Below are 23042 nucleotides of genomic sequence, written 5' to 3'. Positions count from 1 at the left end.
TCCCTTTCTCTCTTATACCTGTGGCCCATGAATTGGGAAAGGCATCTAAGGCCTGGGGATCTTTCTCTTCAGGGCTGCTCCAGGTGTTGACTTTGATGCTGATAGTCTAAATGTCTCAAATTAATTTGGTATTTGCTAATTCTTAATTTTTGTTCTTTATAAATATGTCTGCATAAATTATTTTAATCAGTTATATAAAAGCCAAATTATATATGTATTTTTCAAACTCAGTAAATTGATTTTATGATTCAAAGCTTGAAGAACACTGACCTCACCATGGGTTTCCTCACCTGTAAAAGGTGGACAGTGTGGAATATTGAGGAGGGTGTGGAGACAGTGGGGTGAGTCAGCATTTGTACTGCATTGAGAACTATGGCAGAAGCGGTAAGCGCCACGTGTTAGATATGAGTTGTTGTCGTTATTATTACAACCATCATCTTTGTGGTTGTTGTTTGCTCTGCCTGAACTCTCTGAAAAATAATTTAGGAAAGTAAGTTCCTCCTGCATGTGTGCAGAGAAACCATTCTCTATCCTTAATTTACAATTCAATATGAATGTAGGTTTTGAGATATTCATTTCTCAATAGCTGTGCTATTTTTACCCTGATCCATTCATTCTCTCTTCCCTAGTTTCCCCGAGTGATCAATCAGAAACACTTTGTGAAATAGTCTTCCTGCTTAAGGATCTTGCTTGGGGCTGTGTAATGCAGGTAACTGCGTCACACAGAAACGATAAGCCCTGAGCTTTACTGCATTATTTGCTCTTACTTATAAACTCATCCATGTAACGATATCCATACACGTGTCTCCTGAATATATACAGGTGCACTCGTCATATGTGAGTATCACGCAAAGATACTCAGGCAGGAAGATATACAGGCGTGTCTAAGTGTGCATTACCTACAGATAAATATGTACAGAAAGAGAGAAAAAAATCATTGACTCGTCTCGGTAAGTGGAGTAATACTGGAATAATCCTGTTTGCCTGGGGATAGATGTTTTGATAAATGATTCTCTGTAACATGCTGAGCCATCAGGACATGCTGACCATCTATCTTTTTGAGTTCATGCAGACAAGTGGGGTGATTATCACAATGAACTGCAACTATCTACGGTCTGTCTTCCATGGTCTAGCCCTCAGCTTCTGTTCTTTTGAGAAACTCAAAATTTAAAGAAAAATCACAAAATTGGGGAACTTTTCTCTTGAAATAACTCACTGAACATGGTCATTTTTTTAAAGAGAAAAATGAATCTGAAAGATGAATCATTTGATGTTCTCGAAGTATCAAGTGCAGAAACTTGAAAGCTGGGAATCTGTGTGAGCAGCACCTCTGAGCAACTGAGACAGGTGGGAAGTGGCAGGAAGAGCAGGAAAGTAAACCATCATGGAGGAGAGTTGGCTCCTGCGCTGAGTGAGGACTGAGACACAGCAGCGCCCTCCTTGCTCCTAGTTCAATTCCCTGCTCCGCAGCTCCCGCCTTCCAGGCCCTCTGCTTTGAGCTGGAGACCCCCTGCCTTCTAAGGCCCTGGCAGGGGTGTGAATGGACAGAGAGGGTGGTGATTCCCTTGACTATTCAAGATGTGTATCCTAGAAAGGCATACAGTCTTGTGAAGGATTCTGGTTCTACAGAATTGCCTTTTTAAGAGTCCAAGCTGTTCCATGGATCTGTCCCTCTTAGATGAGATCTTGGCAGCATAGGTTTCAATGGGGTGTTTCTAATTATCTGTCATTATGGATGTGGGTGCTGGCTGGCTCAGGTCTTGGTTGTGAAAGTGTGAGCTGGAGTCAGTAGGAAACAGAAAAAGTAGTGCTCTCCCCAAAGTCCCAAGCCCACCCTAGATAATAAATATTATCTATGTCAAGCTCTTTCCAATTTTTGAGTCTCTAAAAAATAAATCTTCCTTTGCTTTCGAGAGAGCCACTCCCTGGATCTAGATCCCGTGAGATTGAGGACCTGGGTTCTGTCTGCTACCTGTCTGCCCTAGACAATGGAAGTAACTACTAACAGTACCTTAAGACAGAGCGTGGGCAGGACATTTGCCTGTGTCCTTGTAGGGACTCGTGTCTTCCATCCTTTCCCTGTTTCCCTCCACTTTGCCCTACCCCAATGTCAGATATTAACAATAAGCAATGCACCTTGGCGCTCAACCTACTTTGAGCCCTATACCTCCCAAATGGGGGGTCATCGCACTGTGTGAGCATTAATCGTTCTTCTAACACACAGATTGTCTCTTTTCATGAGTTGGCTTGTGATCAAGGCGGGAGTCTTGGCATAGCCGAGGTATAAAGGGAGCAGGAGGTTCTGGTACCCTCAGATGAAGCTTGTGGGATTACTGTTTGAGAAGGAAAAATTGGATACAGCAGGGGACTGTTTAGAAAAAGAAACGTGTTTCACTTTGCCTGAGCAATTCTTGCATCTTATTTGAGTGGGAAGGTGCGAGAACGGGTGAGTGAGAATGTCGTTCCTGACGAAAGCAGGGCTATCACTGCTGACCTCTCCCTCTAGCTGGGGTTGATTTCTAATTTAATTCTTTTTTTCCTGAAACTTTCCTATTTGCACAGGAAGGTTGTTATGTTTTGTGCTTGAATTTTTTTAAAACCACTCAAATTATTTTCTCTGTTGTTTATTGCATTCGCTGATATCAGGCATCTCTTAAACGATGGGATACAGAACCTGTGAGCACTGTAATTTGAAAGAAATGCAGAGAGCCCTTAGTGAGCAAATTGTTCTTTAAGGTACCCCAGAGGGGTGAAGAGGGCCTTGCAGTTGTCCCACAGATTTAGAGGCGGGTAGCTTCCATCAAGAGTGTTAGGGAAATTCCTAGCATATCTGGTCATCAGTCAGTTTCCAAAGCCCCCACCTCATTTTCTGTGCCTTAGAAGTGGGTCACCCCACAGGAAATATGCTAGATTGATTGATGCTGACAGGGACTTATTTGTGGTAGAAATGAAAGTAATAAACCTCAAAGATTGGGATCCATTCTGGGTGTCACAGTGAAAGAGGAACACTGACAAATTGGAGTAGTGGGAGAGGGAGGGAGCTGAAAGCACACCAGGGGTGAGAGGAATGCAGTCAGGGTAGGTATAGAGAAGACTCAAGAAGATGTGACAGCTGTTTGCAAACCTTTGAAGCCACCAGATGGAAGAGAGATGGGCCTTATTCTATGTCAGTCCAGATGACAGACTTAGGATCATTGGTAGGATCAAAAGGTGAGATTGTTTTCTAACAACTAGAGCTACCTGACCATGGAATGGGCTGTCTTGTTGGGTGATACTCTGTCAGTAGAAATTACCGAAGCTGAGAACGGTAGGGCACAGTCTGATGGTGCTAGGTGTGGAAGAGGCAGAGTTTCACTGATATTATTACAAAGCCTGGGGTAGTCATTGGTCCCCTGAATAGGGAATCAAATCCAGAACTCTTCAAGCTCACCCTTATTCTACTGAAAGCAACAGTTATAGAGGGTGCTGGGTTTGGTAAAATCTGGGAGATGAGCTTGGAAAGAAAGGTCTCATGAAAAGGGACATCTTTCAGCATAATACCTGACACATAGTAGGTATTCAATAAATATTAGTAGAATTGATACATGAGGAGGTAATAGGCCAAAATGTATGAACCTTGGGTTCTGGAATCTGCCACCCTAAGTCTGAATCTTGGTGCTCTTCTTATAGCTGTGCAACTCTGGGCAAACCAGATGACCTCGCAAAACCTCAAATTCCTCCACTACCTGAAGGGAGATGATAATAGTACCCAACTCATTAGGGTGGTTTTAAAGATTAAATGGTGGAAGTGCCGGTCAAACCAATCCTATTTTTACCTCATGCCCCATAGAAATGGCCAAATAAGGAGGCAGCAGGTTCTCAGACATGTTCTTGGGTGATTAGATCTAAGTTTGGAAAAGACAGAGAGAGAGAAAGCTTCCCACAGCCCCGTATCACCTCCCCACTTCACCCTAGCACTTACCGGAACAACTTCCTCTTTGGTTTTATCACTCCAGGACCTTCCAGGTATATCCAAACATTTCGCAGAGTCTGTTTTAAAGGATTGGTGAACTCAACTGTCACAACCATGTCAGAACCGACCACTTTGGCCCCACGGACCTAAGAAATGGGTTGAGGGAGAATATAGCTCATTAGCAGCCCATAAAACCTCTTTCTGCTCTCCTGCATCCTTAACCATCTTCACTTTTGCTTCTGCTTTACAGTATGGTTATTTTTTGGCAGTGGAACCAGTGTAATGAGGGTAGCTCATTGCTTTGACTGGGGGATACCTATTGAGAAAAAGGTGGAAAATTACTAATCTCTTCCTCATTATAAAAATCACCCTAATTAGAGCTCAGGTTAATAGCCATGACCACCAGCTGCTCTTTGTCGGCAGGAGGTGGAAGTGCATTTGCTGTAGCAACAGATTTCTGTGGGGAGAGTGGCCACGTGGATGCTGCTTCTGGATAGGGCTCAAGTTTCCTGCCAGGAGATGGGGGATTCCTGAGTTCGAAAGGAAGAAAATGCTCCATGGGGCCTGTGCCTTCTGTCTTTTATGCACTTCAGAAGGAAATATGTCCACGGAAGGAGTCCTCACTGTTGAAGGTGAAGAAGAGGAATCGGGGCACTAAAATAGGCAAAAAGACTTTTCACCGGCAGGTACACCTGAGTCTGGGAGAGTGTAAGGCTATTTATTGGTGCGTTTTTGCATAAGAACTCCCAGCAGTATCAGGTATTTGGCAGAGTGTCACGTGAGGTGGCCAGAGTTCAACGCCAGCTTCAACACTTACTAGCAGTGGGGCCTCGGGTGAATTACTCAACCTTTCTGAGACTCGGTTTTGTCTCTGAGGCCGGACTGACATTCCTATGGGATAATCTATGGGAAGGCTATTGTTATTATTAGCTCCTATGCTTGTTTGTTATGGGCCAGGCACCATGCCACGCTTGGAAGTAGATGCTTTCCCAACACCAACACAATGAGCTGGAAAATGGCCAGGTAGCTATAGGACTTGTTTGTTTAGGGGATATGTGTGCCAGATGGGTGGATCTGTATAAGCTCTAAGCAACTTGGGAACTGTTAGGATAACAGTAACAGTTCTTCTTTCCTAAGAAGGAGTAGAATGAGATAATGCACGTAAGGCAGCTAACACACCACATGGCACACGGCAAAGGCTCCGTACATCAGCGCTCATACTTCTCAGGAGTAGCAATGCTTGGGGTAGTTTGCTTTATTCATCTTACATTTAGCCCACTTTCAACCCCAATATCTAGCCAGGGCCCAGCAATTATTAGTTAAATTAGATTGACTGCTTAAAATTGAAATTTATTGGTTGTTTGAGTTTTCTATGTAACAACCCAGCCATTATTATACCACATTTCTTTAAGCAGCATATAATTTAGGAAAAATCGTGTGGAAATGAGCTTTTCTTACAAAGAGAGGAAAAGAGGAAGGACATTGTCCAGAGAAGACCCTTGCTTACTGACTCTACAGTCAAGAAGAAATCTTTATGGCTTTGCTCTTTAAGATATGGTTTGTGGCTAAATATATGTCTATGGGATTTTAAAAATCTATAAAAAAAAAAAAGAAATTGCAGCCAATTCCCCATGTTTATTACATGCAAATCCCCATCTCCTGGAGTGAGAGGGGTGGTGGGCTGCGTTCAGAGGGATCAGGGGTGGAGCAGACAATGATGGTCATGTTGACCCCCGGGGGTGTCGCCTCCAGAGCAGGGACTGTACGCCAGGCACTGCGTTCAGCACTTTAGCCAGTGGTCCCCAACCCGGCATGCACGACCGAATCACATGGGGAGCTTTAAAACTACAGAGGTCTAGGGCCACCCCAAATAATTAAATTAGAATCTCAGGTGGTGGAGCCTATAATACATTTATTTTAAGCAAACTTGTTGATTTCCAAGGATCAACTTAGAAAACTGCCCCCCCAGTTGAAAACCACTGATGCAGACAAAACATTTGGAAGACAGACTGAAATTTTCACTTTCTTCCCAGATGTCCAGACTCTATCGACATAGATGTCGGAGGCCTGGAAGCACATTATTAGAGTATTTTCCATGGTACTCTTGGTTTACTTCTCAAGTATGGCCAATCTATTTTTGCTAAGTTGGAAAAAAATTTCAGATTTTTAAAAATACAAGATAAAGCAGCCAGCCCGGTGGTGCAGCGGTTAAGTTTGCACATTCTTCTTCAGCGCCCGGGGTTCGCAGGTTCAGATCCCGGTGTGAACCTACGCACTGCTTGTCAAGCCATGATGTGGCAGGCGTCCCACATAAAATAGAGGAAGGTGGACATGGAGGTTAGCTCAGTGTCAGTCTTCCTCAGGGAAAAGAGGAGGACGTTAGCTCAGGACTAATCTTCCTCAAAAACAAAAAAAAAATACAAGATAAAGATCATGTCCACAAAAACTGTCTAAATTGGAGAAAGTATGCTGCTTTAGAGAGACTATTGGTAAAAGTGTTTGCTGTAATCCCCTTAATTGTGGGGAGGAAATATTTTGGAGCCATCTGCCTTCTTCGTGGCATGCTTTTACAGGTGTGGGTGCAAGACCCTTAAAAAAATCTGATAACAGCTACGGCCCCTTTCTCCACACAGACACACACAGTGACAAGTACAAGGTGCACACATGACTCACATGGAGTTTCAGGGGATTCATGACAGACCCTCAAAGTCTATCCATAGCCCTCCCTGGGCCCATGGGCTCCAGCATAAGAATCAGGTCCATGGGTTGGCTAGCTCTACAGAAAGATTCCTGTGTGGTGGAAGGCAAAGCACACCCTTCCAGGTCACTGGTGACAGCGGTAGGGGAAAGTTAGTCCCTGAAAGCCTGGCCCATGTGTTAGGCTTCATGGAGCGGCTTTGGTTCCGAATATGATCGGGAGAACAAGCCTTCTCAGATAAGCTCATGCGTCCACACCTAGTTTGCTTCCAGATACATCTCTGTAACAGCTGCTGGCCTGGGCGTATAAACACTGCCCAACCTCCTCCATCCTGGAGTGGGGAGAAGGCTGAGAGAGGTGGGGAGATGAAAAGGGAGGGCTCTCCTCAGCTTGTAGAGAGTTTATTTTGCAATTAACAAAGACTCTGTGTCCCTTTCCTGACTTTTGCCTCCTGCACCCACAATTTAAACTTCATTCGCCTGACTACTGAGATAATGAACCTTAGAAACGCAAATCAAACCAAATAGAAAAGCCTGCCCGACACATAACATCACTGTTTACTGCGTAGGGAATTTAAGTGGAGATCTTTTGTCCCCTTCATTTGAGGAAAATGGAGCATACACATGGTATTTTCATATACGTGTTGATTTAAGAGACACGCCGCACTATGGTATCTGTGAGAATCTGAGCATGATGACCGTCGTGGGAGAAATGTCTGTTCACATCTCATTCTTTAAGGAATCTGTACTGCTCCCTTTTCTTGTAATGCTGTAAAAATAATTCCATATCAACGTAGTTCCATTTCTGATTTTCTCACTCTCATAAAATCTTAAATAAAGGGAGCCTCTAGTAATTTAGACAAGGTTAGATCAAGAAGAAACTGTTGTGAGTATTCACTTTAGAGAAGAGTAGCCATTACTCAGACCAGAGAAAAGGATAAAGCATACGTCATACTCAGAGACATCAAATTCTTTTCCATGTGTTTGATGGTCCTGATTTTTTTCTATATTCCATTTAAAATATCTCTTGTTTTTAAAAATTAACATAAAGTATGATGCTTTCCAAGTTAAACATCATTCACCAATAATTGATGCGGGCTCAGCGAGCCAAGGAGTCGAAAGAAAGATTTCTTGGACTCTCAAGGTCTGGCAGTAGTGCTCTTTTATTCACAGACTAGTATGGAATAGCATGGGGACAGGACCCATGGGCAGTAAGAGCTGCAGGCATGGGAAGAGGACCTAAGGGCAGTGAAGAGCTGCAATGTGTTGGGGGTTGGGGCTAAATTTATAAGGCATGGGTATGTGACTTATTTTTACTAGACAAAGAAAAGATGATGTAAAAAGTCACTAAATGGTTTCAGTGCAGATGGGGTCTGGTTATTGTGTGGTCGTATAACTTTAGATATGAATCTGGTCATATAGATCAGCACGTAGGCCAGGATGCCCTGGGCTTCTCTCCCTGGGGCAGCCCTAATCCACACCATAAAATCCATCGGGTCTTATAGATCAGCATGTAGGCCAGGACACCTTGGGCTTCTCTACCTGGGGCAGCCTTGATCCACATCATACTGACGTACTGAGTTCTTGTCTTTTATGCAATTTCATGATAATAAGCAACTATTCTGATTTTTTGGTAAACAAGAAAGTTACTAACACACACACGTTACGTATAAACTTCTTGGAAGAAGTTACTTTTTAGAAAATCACAAGATATCTTCCACAGAGTATATGCTTTACAGTACGCACAACTATACTCAAAATTGAAACCGAAATGAATGAAAAAGATTGAGAAAGAATGAATTTAGTTGCTAATATGCTTCACATGATTTATTGGTTCACCTCACAGCCCTTACGGCAAGTGTTGCTGGTCACATATTGCATGAATTACTGGAAAATGAACTTTTTCTCGTGCCCAGCCTATGATCACTGCCCGTAAGCAGTTGCTTGTTTGTAAACTCTGCTTACCAGCACCGCCGTTGCTTCTAGCTAACACACTGAGGTGAGCGTTTACTAAATAACGCTGGTGGTTTTACCATAGTCGTGCCATGTTCTAAGTCTGTACTGTCCAATATGGTAGCCACTAGCCACATGTGGCTACTTAAATTTAAATTAATTAAAATTAAACTCAATTGAAAATTCACTTCCTTAGTTGTACTAGCTTCATTTCAAGTACTCAGTAACCACATTTGGTTAGTGTCTATCACATTGGACAGTACGGATTAGAATATTCCCATAACCACAGAAAATTCTACTGACGATGCTGTCAAATGATTTACTTACATTAACTCATTTAATCCTTACAACTCTATGCGGTAGATGCTATGTGTCTTCATTTTACAGATGAGGAAACTGAGGCACAGAGAAGTTAAATAACTTATCCAAGTTCACACAGATAGTAAGCAGAGGAAGCGAGACTTGAATGTGGACAGTCTGGTGCCAGAGTCATTGCTTAACCACACCTCTATACTGACTCTGATTAATGATAATAAGCTACTTTTTTTCAGTGTTTACTTAGTAAAGCAGGCGTTCTGCTCCTCATTTTGTTTGTATTGTCTTGTTTAATCCTCCCGACAGCCCTATGGTCTTGGGGTGGAAATCATCATTATCTCTGTCCTATTAATGGGAAACTAGAACTCAGGAGATAAAGAGAATGTCCAAGTTACAGAGCCAATAAGTTAGTAGAACCCGTATAAATCTAGGTCTTTCTGTTTCCAAAACATTCATCTTTAATGCTACATACACTGTGACCTCTGACAGCAGAGAGGCAAAAATACTTTTTTTGCTTCTATAGCCTCTTTATTTTCTGAAATCCACTGAAGAATCATTTGCAGTATCACCTTATGTTGTTATTAAACTACCAGTTGAGCACAAGGATTACAACTTGACCCTGAACTAAATTTGAAAATATATATACGACCCAACTCTTTCTTTTTGACTTTATGGGGAAAGAATCAGATTCCTGTGCCAGAGTAAAATGTGACAAGGGAGACTTGGGGCCTTGATATGTTGTATTACTTGATGATAATAGGATTTTCTATTTAGGCAAAGATAGAGATATCATTTTAAAAAATAACCAGCAGCACAAACACAGTGGGATCATATGACAAGGTAGACGAGAGTCGTTATTCTTTTTTTTTTTTTTGAGGAAGATTAGCCCTGAGCTAACTACTGCCAGTCCTCCTCTTTTTGCTGAGGAAGCCTGGCCCTGAGCCGACATCGTGCCCATCTTCCTCTACTTTATACGTGGGACGCCTGCCACAGCATGGCGTGCCAAGCAGTGCCATGTCCGCACCCAGGATCCACCCCGGCGAACCCCAGGCTGCCAGGAAGCGGAACGCGCGAACTTAACTGCTGCGCCAGGGGGCTGGCCCCTAGATTCGTTATTCTTGATGTTTTACTTTGTGCGTGTGTTTCTTTTTAAGATTAAAAAAATAGGGAAGAGGAAATGCACAGAGAAAATTACGTTTCAGGTACCTCCGTCATCAGTGATTTCTCATTTCATGATCAAATACAGGTTGTGCTGTCGCTGTGCTGAGCACGGAGACAGAAACGCACACTTTCTAGTGCAGGGCTCACTCAGACACCTGGTTTAGGCTGTGCTCTCCTGGCTGACAGAGCCGTCCACCGTCTGCTCCTCCGTGACCGACTGCCGTGAATGGTGGAGTCAGCTACCCGAGCACGGAAAGCCAGGGGGGTGGGGCCCTACCTGGGACCCTACCGGGATACACAGGTTTCACCTGCTCAGAGCCCCTCATGATGGGATCTCACAGACAGACATCTTTGATTTTCTCCACAGACAACTCAGGACAGAGCTAAGGGGCACAACTGCTGTGGCTGGGATGCAGACAGTGACCATACCTGGGGGAAGCTGAGGGGAAAACGTGCCGGACTCAGGGTGCTAAGGACCAGGGGCTGCTGCTGTGTGTCCTTGGGAAAAGTTGCTTGAATTCTCTGGGCCTTGGTTTCTTACGTGGTTACTGGTGGGATTCTATGTGATATTATACATGAAATGATCTGGCAGACCATCTGAAACAAAGCATTTATTGAATCTAAATGCTATTGAGGTTTACAGGGAGAAAATGTTGCCAGGGTGAGCATGAGAGCCTCGTCATCCATGAGGTCCCCCCCGGGGAATGACATGCATTTGGTTTCTCAGGTCCTGGAGAGGAGAACCGTGAAGAAGAGAAGCTGGAAGTCTCCATCAACTCTTCTTAAAAGCAGCGGAGAAGTCCACCTGCCTGCGCCCTGTCCCACCTCCCCCTGAAGGGCTGTGGGGACAGACAGCGGAGGCTGCCTCCTGGTGACCGGGGCGTGTGAGGGAGTCACAGAGAACACAGGGAGGCTGGAAGGGAGAAATGTGCTTGGTTGGAGACATGGGATGGAAAACGGTTCAGGGTTCAGGGGATAGTTAGAACACAGAGTCTTCGTTTTCATTTTTCTCCTTGACGGAAAGTTTCAGATATTTAGGCTCTCACCGAACAAAACGAAACCATACTTGAGTCTCACAGTTTACCCAGTGGTTGTCAAGCATTTTGCGGATGCTTGGCATTCCTCAAGTGGTCTCCACAATTTTAAGCTTTCCTGCGGGATAAAGGTACATGAATTGGGATGTTGGAGGAGAAGGACCCAGGCACCCTCCACAGCAACCCTCAGGCCTCGCTCTGCTCTGCTTAAAGCAGGGGCTCCAGGGCATGAGCGGAAGGGGAAGGAAGAGGATTGCACACTTAACCTCAGTGAGAATGTGGGCTCCAGTTAGAACACAATGGCAGAGCAGACGCTGAGAAAAACCACGGTGTGTCTGGAGTCAGAGAGATCTGGGTGTGGAGCCAGCTGGTGCCAGGGCACGTCTGCACGAGTTAGGAAAGGGTGCCCCTTTCTCGGGGGGGATGTGGCTCCCTGCATGGCTTCGCGAGTGGTGGGTGGGCTGGATTTGGTCCCCTCGCTGCCCCCGCCTCCACCCCCAGGCTGGGCACAGTCTGCACAAGGGTAGGTGTTGGCCTGGAGTGGAGCCCGCCCAGAGGTAGGTCTCAGCACCCACGGTGGGGGGTCGGTGGGGACATCTCCCATGTGACCTGTGCTATCCTCACACTGCAAGTCCAGAGTGCCAAGGCCATGCCGGTCAGTGCCAAGGCCACGCCAGTCAGTGCCGGTCACACAGATTCTGCTTGGATTTCTATGAATTGCCCCCTTTCATAGCCCTGTATACACTGTCAAGAGGAGCACTGCAGGCTGTGTGGCAGTGGTGGCCAACCCGTGAGTAAATAGAGCAGCCAAGCCCCTGGGGCACGGGCAGCCACTGCGGAAAGGAAACACTGGCATCTTTCTCCATTTCAAAGAAAAAGTCAATAAAGATGTTCTCAATGTTGAGTTTTTCTCTGCTAATTTTTAAAAAGCATTTGCTACAACTTATCTACAGAGCAGGCACCAAATAACTATTTGTTGAGTGGATTGAATAAATGAATGAATAAATAAGTGAGTGACTAAGCAAAGGGATGAATAAATGCTGGAAATTTCTTTTAGTCAACAGAACACATAAGTACGGAACAAATGCACCTTAAAATCTTGTTAATGCTACTCCAGGCCAACACCTATGCTTGTGCAGGTTGTGTCCAGCCTGGAGGGAGGGAAGCAGTGCGGCATATTAAAATGCAGGGTAAAAAATCTTGGTAACAGACAATTATGCTCATTTTAAATGTTTAAAAGATACATATACTTTTAAATTTCGTGGCACCTGTTTGTTCATGGTTGTGATTTTTAAAAATTACATACGTAGAAAGTGGTTATATTTTCTCCTAGCAAAATGGTTCCTAGTTCAAAGGAGAAGGTAAGGTCTCTTGGTGTTTCACGATATTCTCCAAAGGGTGCAGGACTCGTTCACGTGATAATTCTACAGAGGTGTTGGCACCTGAGCTGGTTCAGAGCTGCTCTCGGCAGTTTATTTACAGGCACTGAATGGAGGTCATCTGAGAGGGTGACCACCTCCTCTCTCCCCTCAGCCTCAGGCCAGGCTCTTCAAGAGCAGCCTCCCTTGCATGAGGATTCCCCAGGGATCAATGCACACACTCAGCACCCAGCAGTCACATTCAAGGCCCCCAGGTGAGGGGTACATTCGATTCAGGCCACATGCTGCCCTGAGCAGCTCTGAGGTGTGACTGCTGGGTTCCGGGCATAGATGGGATTAGGCAGGGTGGCAAGGACGGTTATCAGCAACTCCAGGTCCTGGCCTGGGCTAAGCCTTCCCACAAACGTTACAGAGGTTAACTCTTAATAACTTTGTGTCTTACATATGATTGTAATGAATAGCACGAGTAGAAATATAACTATTGGTGTGTCATTCATTTTGCAAAAGGGGACACTGAAGTTCAGAGAGAGAGGACGTGTGTGTGTGAGAGAGACAGAGAGAAAGAAAGAAGAAAGAAGAGGAGGAAAGAAAACAGCGTGGTGGCCAGGCATGAGTGGTGGACACAAACGCTGCTCTTCACTGAGTACCTACTTTGATTGGGTACCAGGATGCTAGGCTCCTTATGTGGATTATTTTAATTATCCTTCCAGGAACCCAGTGAGGTCAGTACTATTTACGTATAAGGTGGTTGAGTAATTAGCCCAAAGCAGCCCAGGTAAGATTATGAACCCAAGTGGTCTGACTCCAGCCTTCTCTAAGCCACCACGCAGTTCTGCCTCTCTACAAAAGGGGATGCGGGTGTCCCTCCTGGTGGTCTCACTCTAGTTGACTTGCCTGAGGACACAAAAACTGTGAAACCTTCACTGTTAACTGAGAATGGGAGAAACCACCAAAACGCTGTTCCCTGTTACACACCAGATGCCAGACAAACCAGTCTCTTGCCTGGAGACCAGCTGAATCCCCTCCACTGCCCCCATCCTCTCCAAAAATCAAAATGCTAGAGTCTTTTCCTGACTTAAAGCATCTTACAACAATCAATGCACGGGAAGGCACAGAAAAATTCCATGTCTGATTTTAGTAAAATATACTTTTCTCATCAAAATATTTTGATAGCATGAGAAAAGAGATGTGTGCTCATTAAAGTTTAATGAATGTCTCTCCCTGCCATTTTCCATATGAAGATCACACTATGCCTCATCCCACGGTGGATGCCAGGAATGGTTAACCGAGAGCACAATTTAACCCAGTCCCCGTCTTTATGTCACGGGGACGAATGCATTCCAAGACCGGGTCCAGCAGGATGTAAGTACTTGTCCACTGGCCTAACAGCTTTGATTGACAATGACGTGGATTCATACAGGTGGGCCCAATATCGTCCCAGGTTGGCCTCTATTTGCCCTAAAAAGGGAGCTAGTTGTAAGAACAGCTGCAAACTAGCTGCCAGGTAACTCCAGTCTCAAGGCTGGCCTGGGACTCCCGGAGGGAGACAGTGCCTTCGGCAAAGGCTTTGAAGAGAAAGGAGAAGGAAAGGAGGTTCTGACTCTTGGGAGGGCAGAGCTGACAGTAATGTCACAGTCATGCTCTGGAGTCTTCACTGAAGCCTCTTTGCTCATAGAGTTAGTTATAAAGCTCTGATCCAAAAATCTTAGGCTCATCTCAGAATGGCCCCAAGCTGCCTTTCTTGTCCCTGCTGGAGCCTCCATTCCAGCCAACGCAGGGCTGCAGCTGCTCCCCTCGCCTGCTGGCGCGCTCTTTCTGCCCTGGCTTATGTTTTTTCCTAGGATCTGGGGTGGTCTCTCCATCCATCTCTGCTGCTTGAAATGTCATCCATTCATTGAGGATTGTCACTGTTCCACAGCCTCAATTTCTGCTGCCCACTCCACTCAACCTTGGGAGACCTCTCCTCTCTTGAAACACACAGGCCCTCTGTTAAGGCGGTCACCATCTGCCACCTTTTGTGAAAGTTCCCCTGTGAGAGCAATGTAGCTGTGTGGTTACCTGCACAGACTTCTGAGTCAGAAAGACCTGGGTTAGAAGCTTCACTCCTTCCCTTATCAGGCGCGCGGTCACGGGCAAGTTGCTTATGAACAGTAATAATGACAATCACACCAACCATATACTGGGCGTTTCCTGTGAGTTGGGCATTAGGTATTCATTAACTCATATATACTCACAACAACCGTATGAAGTAAGTATTGCCATTGTCTCTGTTTTACAGATGAGGAAACAGAAGCTAAGAGAACTAAAGTGATGTGTCCAGGGTCACAGTTATTATGTTAAGAAAACAGGATTTGAGCTCAGTTTGGTCCTGGAGCCCGTGTTTTGACCACTATGCTATAGGGCACTACCCTCTCCAGGCCTCTCAGTTTTCTCATCTGCAAAGTGGGGATTACAATAAAACCCACCTGGCAGGATGGTAATGAGGATTAAATGATACAAGAGAAGTATAATAAGAGAGAGCTCAATAATTCACAGCTGCTATCATTGCCATTACCGTGTGCGGGGCTCCCGTCTCGTGCCCTAAGCTGAGGACAGGAGGGAGGGCCATGTCCTCTCATCCTTTGTCTCTTGCATCGGCTCACCCTGTGCCCCGCACAGTCATCGCAGGCAGCGACCTGGAGAACTTCTGACAGCTGTGGGCCCGTCCCAGAATCAAAGAGGTTGATGAAGGGTTCTAGCATTTTCCTAGAATTTGGGCCCAAGTGCCCTAGGTAATTCTGGACCTTTGAGACATTGTGCTTTTGTCCTTTCATTGCATTTAGCTCCCTCTCTGACTCCTGTGTCATTCGATTGATTTGACTTCTCTCCCTGAGGTCCCCAGCATAAGCAGCGTAACGTTTTCTTTCTCCTCTCCTTCTCCCGCTTTCCTCCTCCCCTCCCCTCTTCTCCTCTCCTACCCCCTTTTTCCTCCCCTCTTCTCCCCTTCCCCTTTCCCTCCCTTCCCTTCCCTCCTCTGCCCTCCCCTTCCCCCTTCCTCTCCTCTCCTCCAGCATTCCTCCTCCCTTCCCTTCCCTCCTCTGCCCTCCCCTTCCCCCTTCCTCTCCTCTCCTCCAGCATTCCTCCTCCCTTCCCTTCCTCTCTCCTCCTCTTCTCCCCCTTGCCCTCCTGTCCTTTCCTCTCTTCTCTTCTCCTCCCCCTTCCTTTCCTCCCTTTACCGCCTTTCCTCTCCTCTCCTCTCCCTGCCCTCCTGTCCTCTCCTCTTCTCCATCCCTTCCTTGCCCTTTCCTTCTCCTTCTTTCCTCTCCTCCTCTCCTCCCCTCCCCTCCCTTCCTCTCCTCTCCCTTTCCCCCTCCCCTCCTTTTCTCTGTGTCCTCTTTCCCGCCCTCAGTCACTTTCAGGACTGGATGCCATGGCTCTGTATTTCATATCTGCAGTCAGCTAAGCAGCATCCCAGGTTCCCAGTCCATTAGCCAGAGATTCTGGAAGCAGGGCCTCTCACAGCTCAGGGACACCTGGGTGTCTTAGGCTGTGCAGTGCTTTACCCAGGAACACCTCTTGCCCTGCTTGGATTCAGTTCATCCTTGGGGTTAAGGGCTAATGAGGTCAGTGGTTGAGGCATAGTCTTTGTGAGGATGCCTGCTGCCTCCTTTCCTGAACAAACTTGGCCCTGAACAGAAGCCGGAATTTCCATCTCCCTTGTGCTTGAGTCCCAGTCAAATGGCCCTACCACCAAGTAAGTTTCCTCCAGGAACAGCATCCCCGATCCCTTTACGGAAATTAAAAAAACAAAACATAACTCTTTTTAAAGTACACCCTCCCTGCACATGTCACTCAACTTGTGGGAGAAGGTATTTTGATTCTGCCCCTGAGGAATTAAACTGCTCTTTAAGTAAACCTGGAAGATGACTAACAAACAATCCTTCAAATTAATAAGGTCTAAAAGATGAAAGTTATTAGTTTCCTTTATACAACCAGTTTATTATCAGCGGTGCAATTAAATTCTATTTTATGCTGTGGTTTGAGCATTCACAGCTTGGAAGGGCTCTCTCCTGAGCCCCTCACAGGGACAAGCTGTTGGTTCGTAATTAGGTAGAGCATGTAGGCCTTGCCTCTGGTGGGAGAGACTCCAAGGTTGAGTTCACGAATGAGGATGGGAAAGGATGCCTCCCTGTGTATCTGGAGAGGCCTGCAGAGGGACCCCTGCCTGTCTCCAGGGAGAGCCGCCATGAGGGCAGCCTGCCCTTTGGGGGGTGGAGGGCAGGCCCGCTCTGGTTACAGTACCCAGTGCCTTATACTATTGAATTCACTTTCTCACAGGATTGATGGCACCTCTGGAGGGACCACTACTCTGTTTTGCATTTGTTTCCCATTCTGCCTGCAGACCCTGCAAGCTCTCATTTTTATTCTGTTTCTTAAGGCCTCTTGTGTAGATGGTGCTGTGATGGGCCTGTGGGAAGTGACCGGGGTGAAGGAGGCAAAGAGACATGATGAGTTAAGCCTTTCTAGAAATGAAGGGTCTGGGGTTCTCTTCCTCGGTGGGCACCACCTGTCTGTGTTTGGATGAGCCTCGTGCTAGGGTGACTCACTGTATGGGAGTCTTCAAGCGCCACCCGCATGGCACTAGACCCAGTGAAAGCTGCCATTTTGAATGCTACACAGCAGTTAACAGCTTTACAAATGATTCACAGCAAATGACTGAAAAGACACAAGGCCTGCCTCCCCCTCCCCACCCATTGTCAACCCCCCTCACCACCACTAGGGACATTTACAATATGAGCAACTGTAAAACTTTGATTTATCTATCGCTTTAGAGGAATGCAGCTTAAGGTTTGTGCTAATCACTCTTAATCACTTCACGAAAAATGTTCTCCAGTGACTTGAGAAGGTCTCTAAGCCTTGGATCAGGCTTGCCTAAGATGTCATACTCTAAGGGCTTCCCTGGGCTTCTGCTCATAGGGCAGGAAGGTATCTCAGGGATGTGGCTACAGATGCTGTGAGTGCTCCTAAGAAGTGGGAGCCAACAGGCTACCATATTGGTCTTCCATTCCCACCCATCCTGAGCCCTCCTCTGCCAAGTTCCTTTGAGCCATTTGGGCAGATCTTTCTGGTGGCAAATGGAAAGACAATGCTAATACTACTAGCCAAACAGGCAAAAAACTCCTATGGTTTTAGAAGTCAGAAAAGTAGTTATCTTAGCGATGGGGAGGGGGTCATTGACTGGAAAAGACAAGAGGGAACTTTCTGGGCTATTGGAAATCCTCTATATCTTCATCTGGCCGGTGATTACAAGATGTATACATATACGAAAAGTCATTGTCATCAAGCTGCCATTTCACTTTGTGCATTATACTGTATAAAATTATGTCTCAATGAACAATAGTACTGTCCCAAATGCAGGTGGGAGATGATTCAGGCAGTTTCCATTTTTTGCCAGGCCTGACCCACTTTATTCTGAAGACACAGAGTTCTAAGCATCTGTATCCATTACACATCTTTATCTCCCTCCACAAGTGTGTTTATACCCACAGGTTATATTTATATCTGCAGCCACATCTATATATTTAAATCTGGAGAGGAGAGAAGAGTGTTATATGTGTGTCTATATATAGGGCGGTTTACTTCTTTCAAAGAACAGGAGGATCCTAGCTCCATTTTCTTTGGAGCAAGACACACACACTAAAACACACTAAACCTGGGTGTCTAATCAACAGCCTTGCCTTTTTTTCTTGTCTGAGATTCTAAACTGACCTTGATGATGACCTTGGGGATCGTCAGCACAGTGGACTTCTGCTTGGCCAGAACAACTTTGGTCTCATTGACGCGAGCCGTGACAAAGAAGTGCAGAGACGCTTGTTCCAGCAGCTGGCCCATATACTCGCCCGCTCTGATCAGCACCTCCTCTTTCTTGACTGGCAGGAGGAAAACAAACAGGCCAGGCATCAAGACCCGAGATAGGATCTGATTTACTTTTCCCCAAGTGCCCCCACCTTTTCCACATTAGCACAGCATCCACCAGGAACACAGCAGAGGTGAGGAACAAATAGAATAAAGAGGCAATCAGGGACAAGCTCTCCTGCTTCCCGGATAAAGAAAGAATGTGCTGGAAATTTAATATTCAGTAAAGTCTTACTTGAGAAAATGTGTCAGATTTTCCAAACAGTGCCTTTGCTGTTGTAAAACGCCATGCCGTGACAAAGATGTTTAAAATCAAGGACCAAGGGGATTTAACTTTGGATGATTAGGGCAGCTGCAATCCCGAGATGGCAGATGTGGAGTGGTGGAGTCCAAGGCCACCGTTCCATGCGCCGTCCCCTCACGTGATAAGAAATGTCTCACACAGGCCACCAGCAAAACTTGAGCAAAACTGTCAACTGTCTAAACCTTTTCCTTGTAATGCTTCATATTTTCTTTCCAGCTTTTTCTGTCCCAATCTGACACGATTTTTCTATTTAAGAGAAAGAAGCTGTTGAAACCAGTTTTCACCATAGGCGTTCAGCTCTCTCCAACCCCCTCTCCTACTTGTAACTTCAAAGATCTCTGTGCCAAAGGCTTGTTTCCTCAAGTCACTGATGTTAGCTTTCAGGTGTTGGGGACAGGCCAGTGAGGATGACGTCTGGAGGATGGGGAGCGGTCCCGGCTTCCTCCGTTTACCCTCTGGGCTGAGGACAAGGGTCTATCTTGTGGCTCTGGCCACAGCAGAGAGGTGCTATTTGGCTGCATTGCCCACTTTCTCTATCACTCCCATTTCCCACAGCCCAGGATTCTAGAGAGCAAAGGATAGTTCTGCAGGCCGAGCCCAGGCCACGAGGTAGCACGTGCTGCTACCTGGGCAAAGCCAGGTGCTGGGTTTTGCCATCAGCCTGCAGGTCCAGCAGGGAGATGGGTGACTCGTGCCTCCATCCCCACGCATGGAACACATGCCCATGGAATTGAATATCTCCACTGCTGCTTGCCTGCCCAACATCTGCCTTTTACCAAAGATTCCTCCTTCCTGCAGAAGTTACTGAAGGAAATAACTCCCATGGTCAATAGTTCAAAGTGCAGAGGGTAGTTCGTCTTAGCCCTCCATAATGAGCAGCTGTCCTGTAGCCAGGATGGAAGGCCACATGGGAGCGAGCGCCAGGGCACAGGGAAGGCCTTCTGACTCGCTGGCTTACAGGCCAGGGAGCATCAGACCACGCTCATCATCTGCTCCAAAGTCTCTTCACAGGGAGTAGGTGCTGGGACCGCCCGCCTCCAGCCCTCTGATTGAAGCCAAGTCTCTCAGTCTTGGCTCCACATCACAATCGCCTGGGACATTCAAACACCTGCCCTGCTGGATCCCACCTCAGACCAATTAAATCAGAATCTTGGAGTTTGGGGCCCAGGCATTGTTTTAAAAGTTCCACAGCTGACTCTACTGTGCAGTCAGGATTGAGAAGCACCACTCCAACAAGTGGGGAGAGTCCCACAGAATCAGCCTCGTGGAAGCCTTGGTTCGAGTGGAGATACGGCCCTTCTAACTCAGGCCCTTGCTGCTCCAAGCGTGGTCTGCAGACAGGCAGCACTGCCATCGCCTAAGAGCCAGTTAGAGAGGCAGGTTCTCCGACCCTACACCAGCCTGCTGAATCAGCATCTGTATTCGAGTAAGATGCCCAGATGATGCATATTCAAGTTTGGGATGCTCCCAGAGATGGGAAGTTCTAGCACTAGAAGGGGTGTGGTTAGGACAGAGTTAGGATGGACTTACAATGGTCTCAGTTTCAAAACGGAAAGTCCTGCACCCCAGAACCCACCAATTTCTGGCAAACTGGAAATGTTGGTCATCCTGGACCAGTGCTTGTCAACTGGGGCTATTTGGCTCCCACAGGGGATGTTTGTAATGTCTGGAGACATTTTTGGATGTCACAACTGGGAATTGCTGCTGGCATCTAGTGGGTAGGGTCCAAGGATGCTGGTAAACATCGTACAACACACAGGACAGCCCCCACAACAATTACCCAGCCTGAAATGTCAGTGGCACCTCAGCTGAGAAAGCCTGCCCCAGGCTATGCAGAATTGTTAGAATATATTGGTCCATCCTAGACAAATACTAAACAACTTGGCTTGATTCCTGGGGCAGTCCTATTCCAGTGATAGCCAGCCTTTTGAACCTATGACCTTCCTTGACCTTGGCCCTCGAATTCTGCCTTTTTAAGGACCCATTCATATTGCCTTCTTCGGGCGTGAGCCTGGACTCTGCTTCCTCCTCGCTCCTCTAGCAACGAACTGTCCAGACAAATAAAACTCTGTGCCTCAACTGGATACAAGCTCAGATGAGCACATGGGGACTGTGTTTCACTCCCCCACACCTGGACAGATGGAGTAGCAAAACGACAGGCCTTGAAGAACGTGTATTTTGCCTCTAGCTGCCTCCAGTAATAATTAAAAAAATGGACTTCTCTGGCTATTTCTGGAGGGCTGTCTTTGACCGCTGGGTTTCTTTAGGCTGGTGAGATATGCCAGACTTCTTTCTACCAATCTTTACAGTGGCTCTTGCTACCTTTGTAATGGCAGCATCAGGACCCCTTTATGCTCGGAGGCAGAACATTCTCTAAATCCCAGCACTAAAGAAACTGGGCTGTGCTTCCAAGCCCAAGAGAACAGTGCTCCTGAAATAGTACGTTATGTAAGTGCTGTGTTTTGCCACCACACAAGAAATTGTTCTAGATAAAGTTTATTAAACGTGGCAAGAGAAAGAGGAATAGATTTTCATTCTATGAGTGGTGGAGCTGGGATCCTGCCAACATCATTGATGGTGTCTCGGGAAAGCCAAGGGAGACACAGACTGGAGCCGCCTCATCTCTTTCCCAAAAAGCAAAGAAAACTAAATATAGCCAAGTGGAAATGATAGCACCTTTGAAGGTACTGGAAGGTTTAAGTTATTCAAATCTTCCAAGCTGATTCTAGCCCACACATTTCCTTTAATCATTGATCTAGAAAGTACGCCTCCCATTTGACTTGGAAAACTTTCTTTGCAGTGGATCCTCCTAGGAACGTACTCTGACCCGCTTGAGCAACATCTAGACTCACAGTCTTTTTGAAATATATTGCAATTTATTTTAGATTGCAATATGCAATTTGTTGCATACAGTTGATGCCACCTACCTTGGGTAAAGCAAGAAACAGTCTCCTACTCCCTTCAAGACATTCAGGACAAGCCTTGAGGTTGGCCGAGTGGGTGGGACGTGTGTTAATGCGGAGTCAGGCTTAGGTAGCTGTCCCTAGAGAGATGACTGAGAGGGCTAATATGTCACGCCATCCTAGCTGAGAACTCAGGCAAGCTCGTTCTTTGGATTAGGGAGAGAAGGGGAAGGAGATTGAGAGAGAGGTCTCTTGTGAGGTGGGAAAGGATGCTATCTTGTTCCCTGTCCAGGGGAGTGAGAGGCAGCTGGACTGCAGGCACCAGGGGCACTTGTGAGGGAGCTGACCCACTTAGGGCCCAGGGTTACACCGACCTGGCTCACTGTCGTTGCCTGAATGGGACCTGGCTGCTCTCGTCCACTTTGCCTCTAATTGCGTGTGTGGCCTTGAACACATCAACTTGTCTTTTTAGTCTCAGTTTCCCCAAATGTAAACGTGTTGGAAGTTAACGTTTACTGAGAGACTGCCATTTGTGAGGTATTTCACATATATTACCTCATTTAGTCTCCTCCACATCCTCTTTCTCCTACACCATCCAATCTGTCAACCAGCCGGTGGGCTCGACCTTCAGAACAGACCCAGACCTGATGAGTTCTCACTGCCTCCCGGCCTCACCATGCCGCCGTCTCTCACTAAGCTCTTGCAATAGCACCCTAACCAGGCTCTAAGCTTCAGCCCTACTTCCCCTGTAGTTTCTTCTCAGCACACAGCCAGGGTGACCTTTCAAAACCTAAGTTAGATCATGCCCCATTTCTATGCAAAACCTTCTCATGGCTCCTTGGCTTACTTGGAATCAAAGCCAAAGTCCTTACAAGGGCCTACAATTCTTTACACAGCCTGTACCCACCACTCTTCTCCTGCCGCCGCCATTGCTCCCAACTCTGGTCTCCTTGCTGCTCACTGAACACATCAGATGTGCTCTGGCCTCAGGGCCTTTGCACTTATGGTTTCTTCTAGCTGGAAAGCTCTCTTCTTCCCTTCTGTCAGGTTTCTGTTAAATGTCACCCTATAAGAGAGGTTTTCCCAACCACCCCATCCCACCAGCACCCCATCCCCCTGACCCTACTTTATGTTTCCGTATTACATGCATTTCCTATTCTCTGTCACTATTTTACTGCTTATTCTCGAGCCCCCAGGAGACCATAAACTCCACGAGGGCAGGAACTTCTGTCTCGTTCATTGCTGTGTCTCTAGCATACAGCAGTACCTGGACTTGTAAGTACTAAATAAAGGTTTGGGGAGTGAATCAACAACCTTGTGATGTGGATGGTGCTGTTCCCATGTATGGATGAGGAAGGTGAGCTCCGATTATGTAAGTAACTTGCCCAGGGACACACAGCTAGTGGGTGATATAGTTGTACCTTATATCCAGATTTGTCTAATTGCAGG

General features: G+C 46.3%; 1 protein-coding gene across 1 annotated transcript in view; it reads right to left on the bottom strand.

The window, feature by feature from the left end:
* F13A1 (coagulation factor XIII A chain) overlaps positions 1-23042 on the bottom strand; it is a 156511-nt gene that overhangs the window by 3728 nt on the left and 129741 nt on the right. Inside the window, exons 13-14 of the mRNA XM_014842688.3 lie at positions 18240-18400; positions 3962-4098 (exon numbers count right to left, since the gene is read on the bottom strand). Of these exons, the coding sequence (XP_014698174.3) occupies positions 3962-4098; positions 18240-18400 (298 nt within the window). The remainder of the gene's footprint in view (positions 1-3961; positions 4099-18239; positions 18401-23042) is intronic.

This window comes from Equus asinus, chromosome 8 (assembly GCF_041296235.1).
Source record: "Equus asinus isolate D_3611 breed Donkey chromosome 8, EquAss-T2T_v2, whole genome shotgun sequence".
Classification (NCBI taxonomy): Eukaryota; Metazoa; Chordata; class Mammalia; order Perissodactyla; family Equidae; genus Equus; species Equus asinus.
Note: the sequence above shows the minus strand (reverse complement) of the source record. Positions and strands in the feature narration are given on the sequence as shown.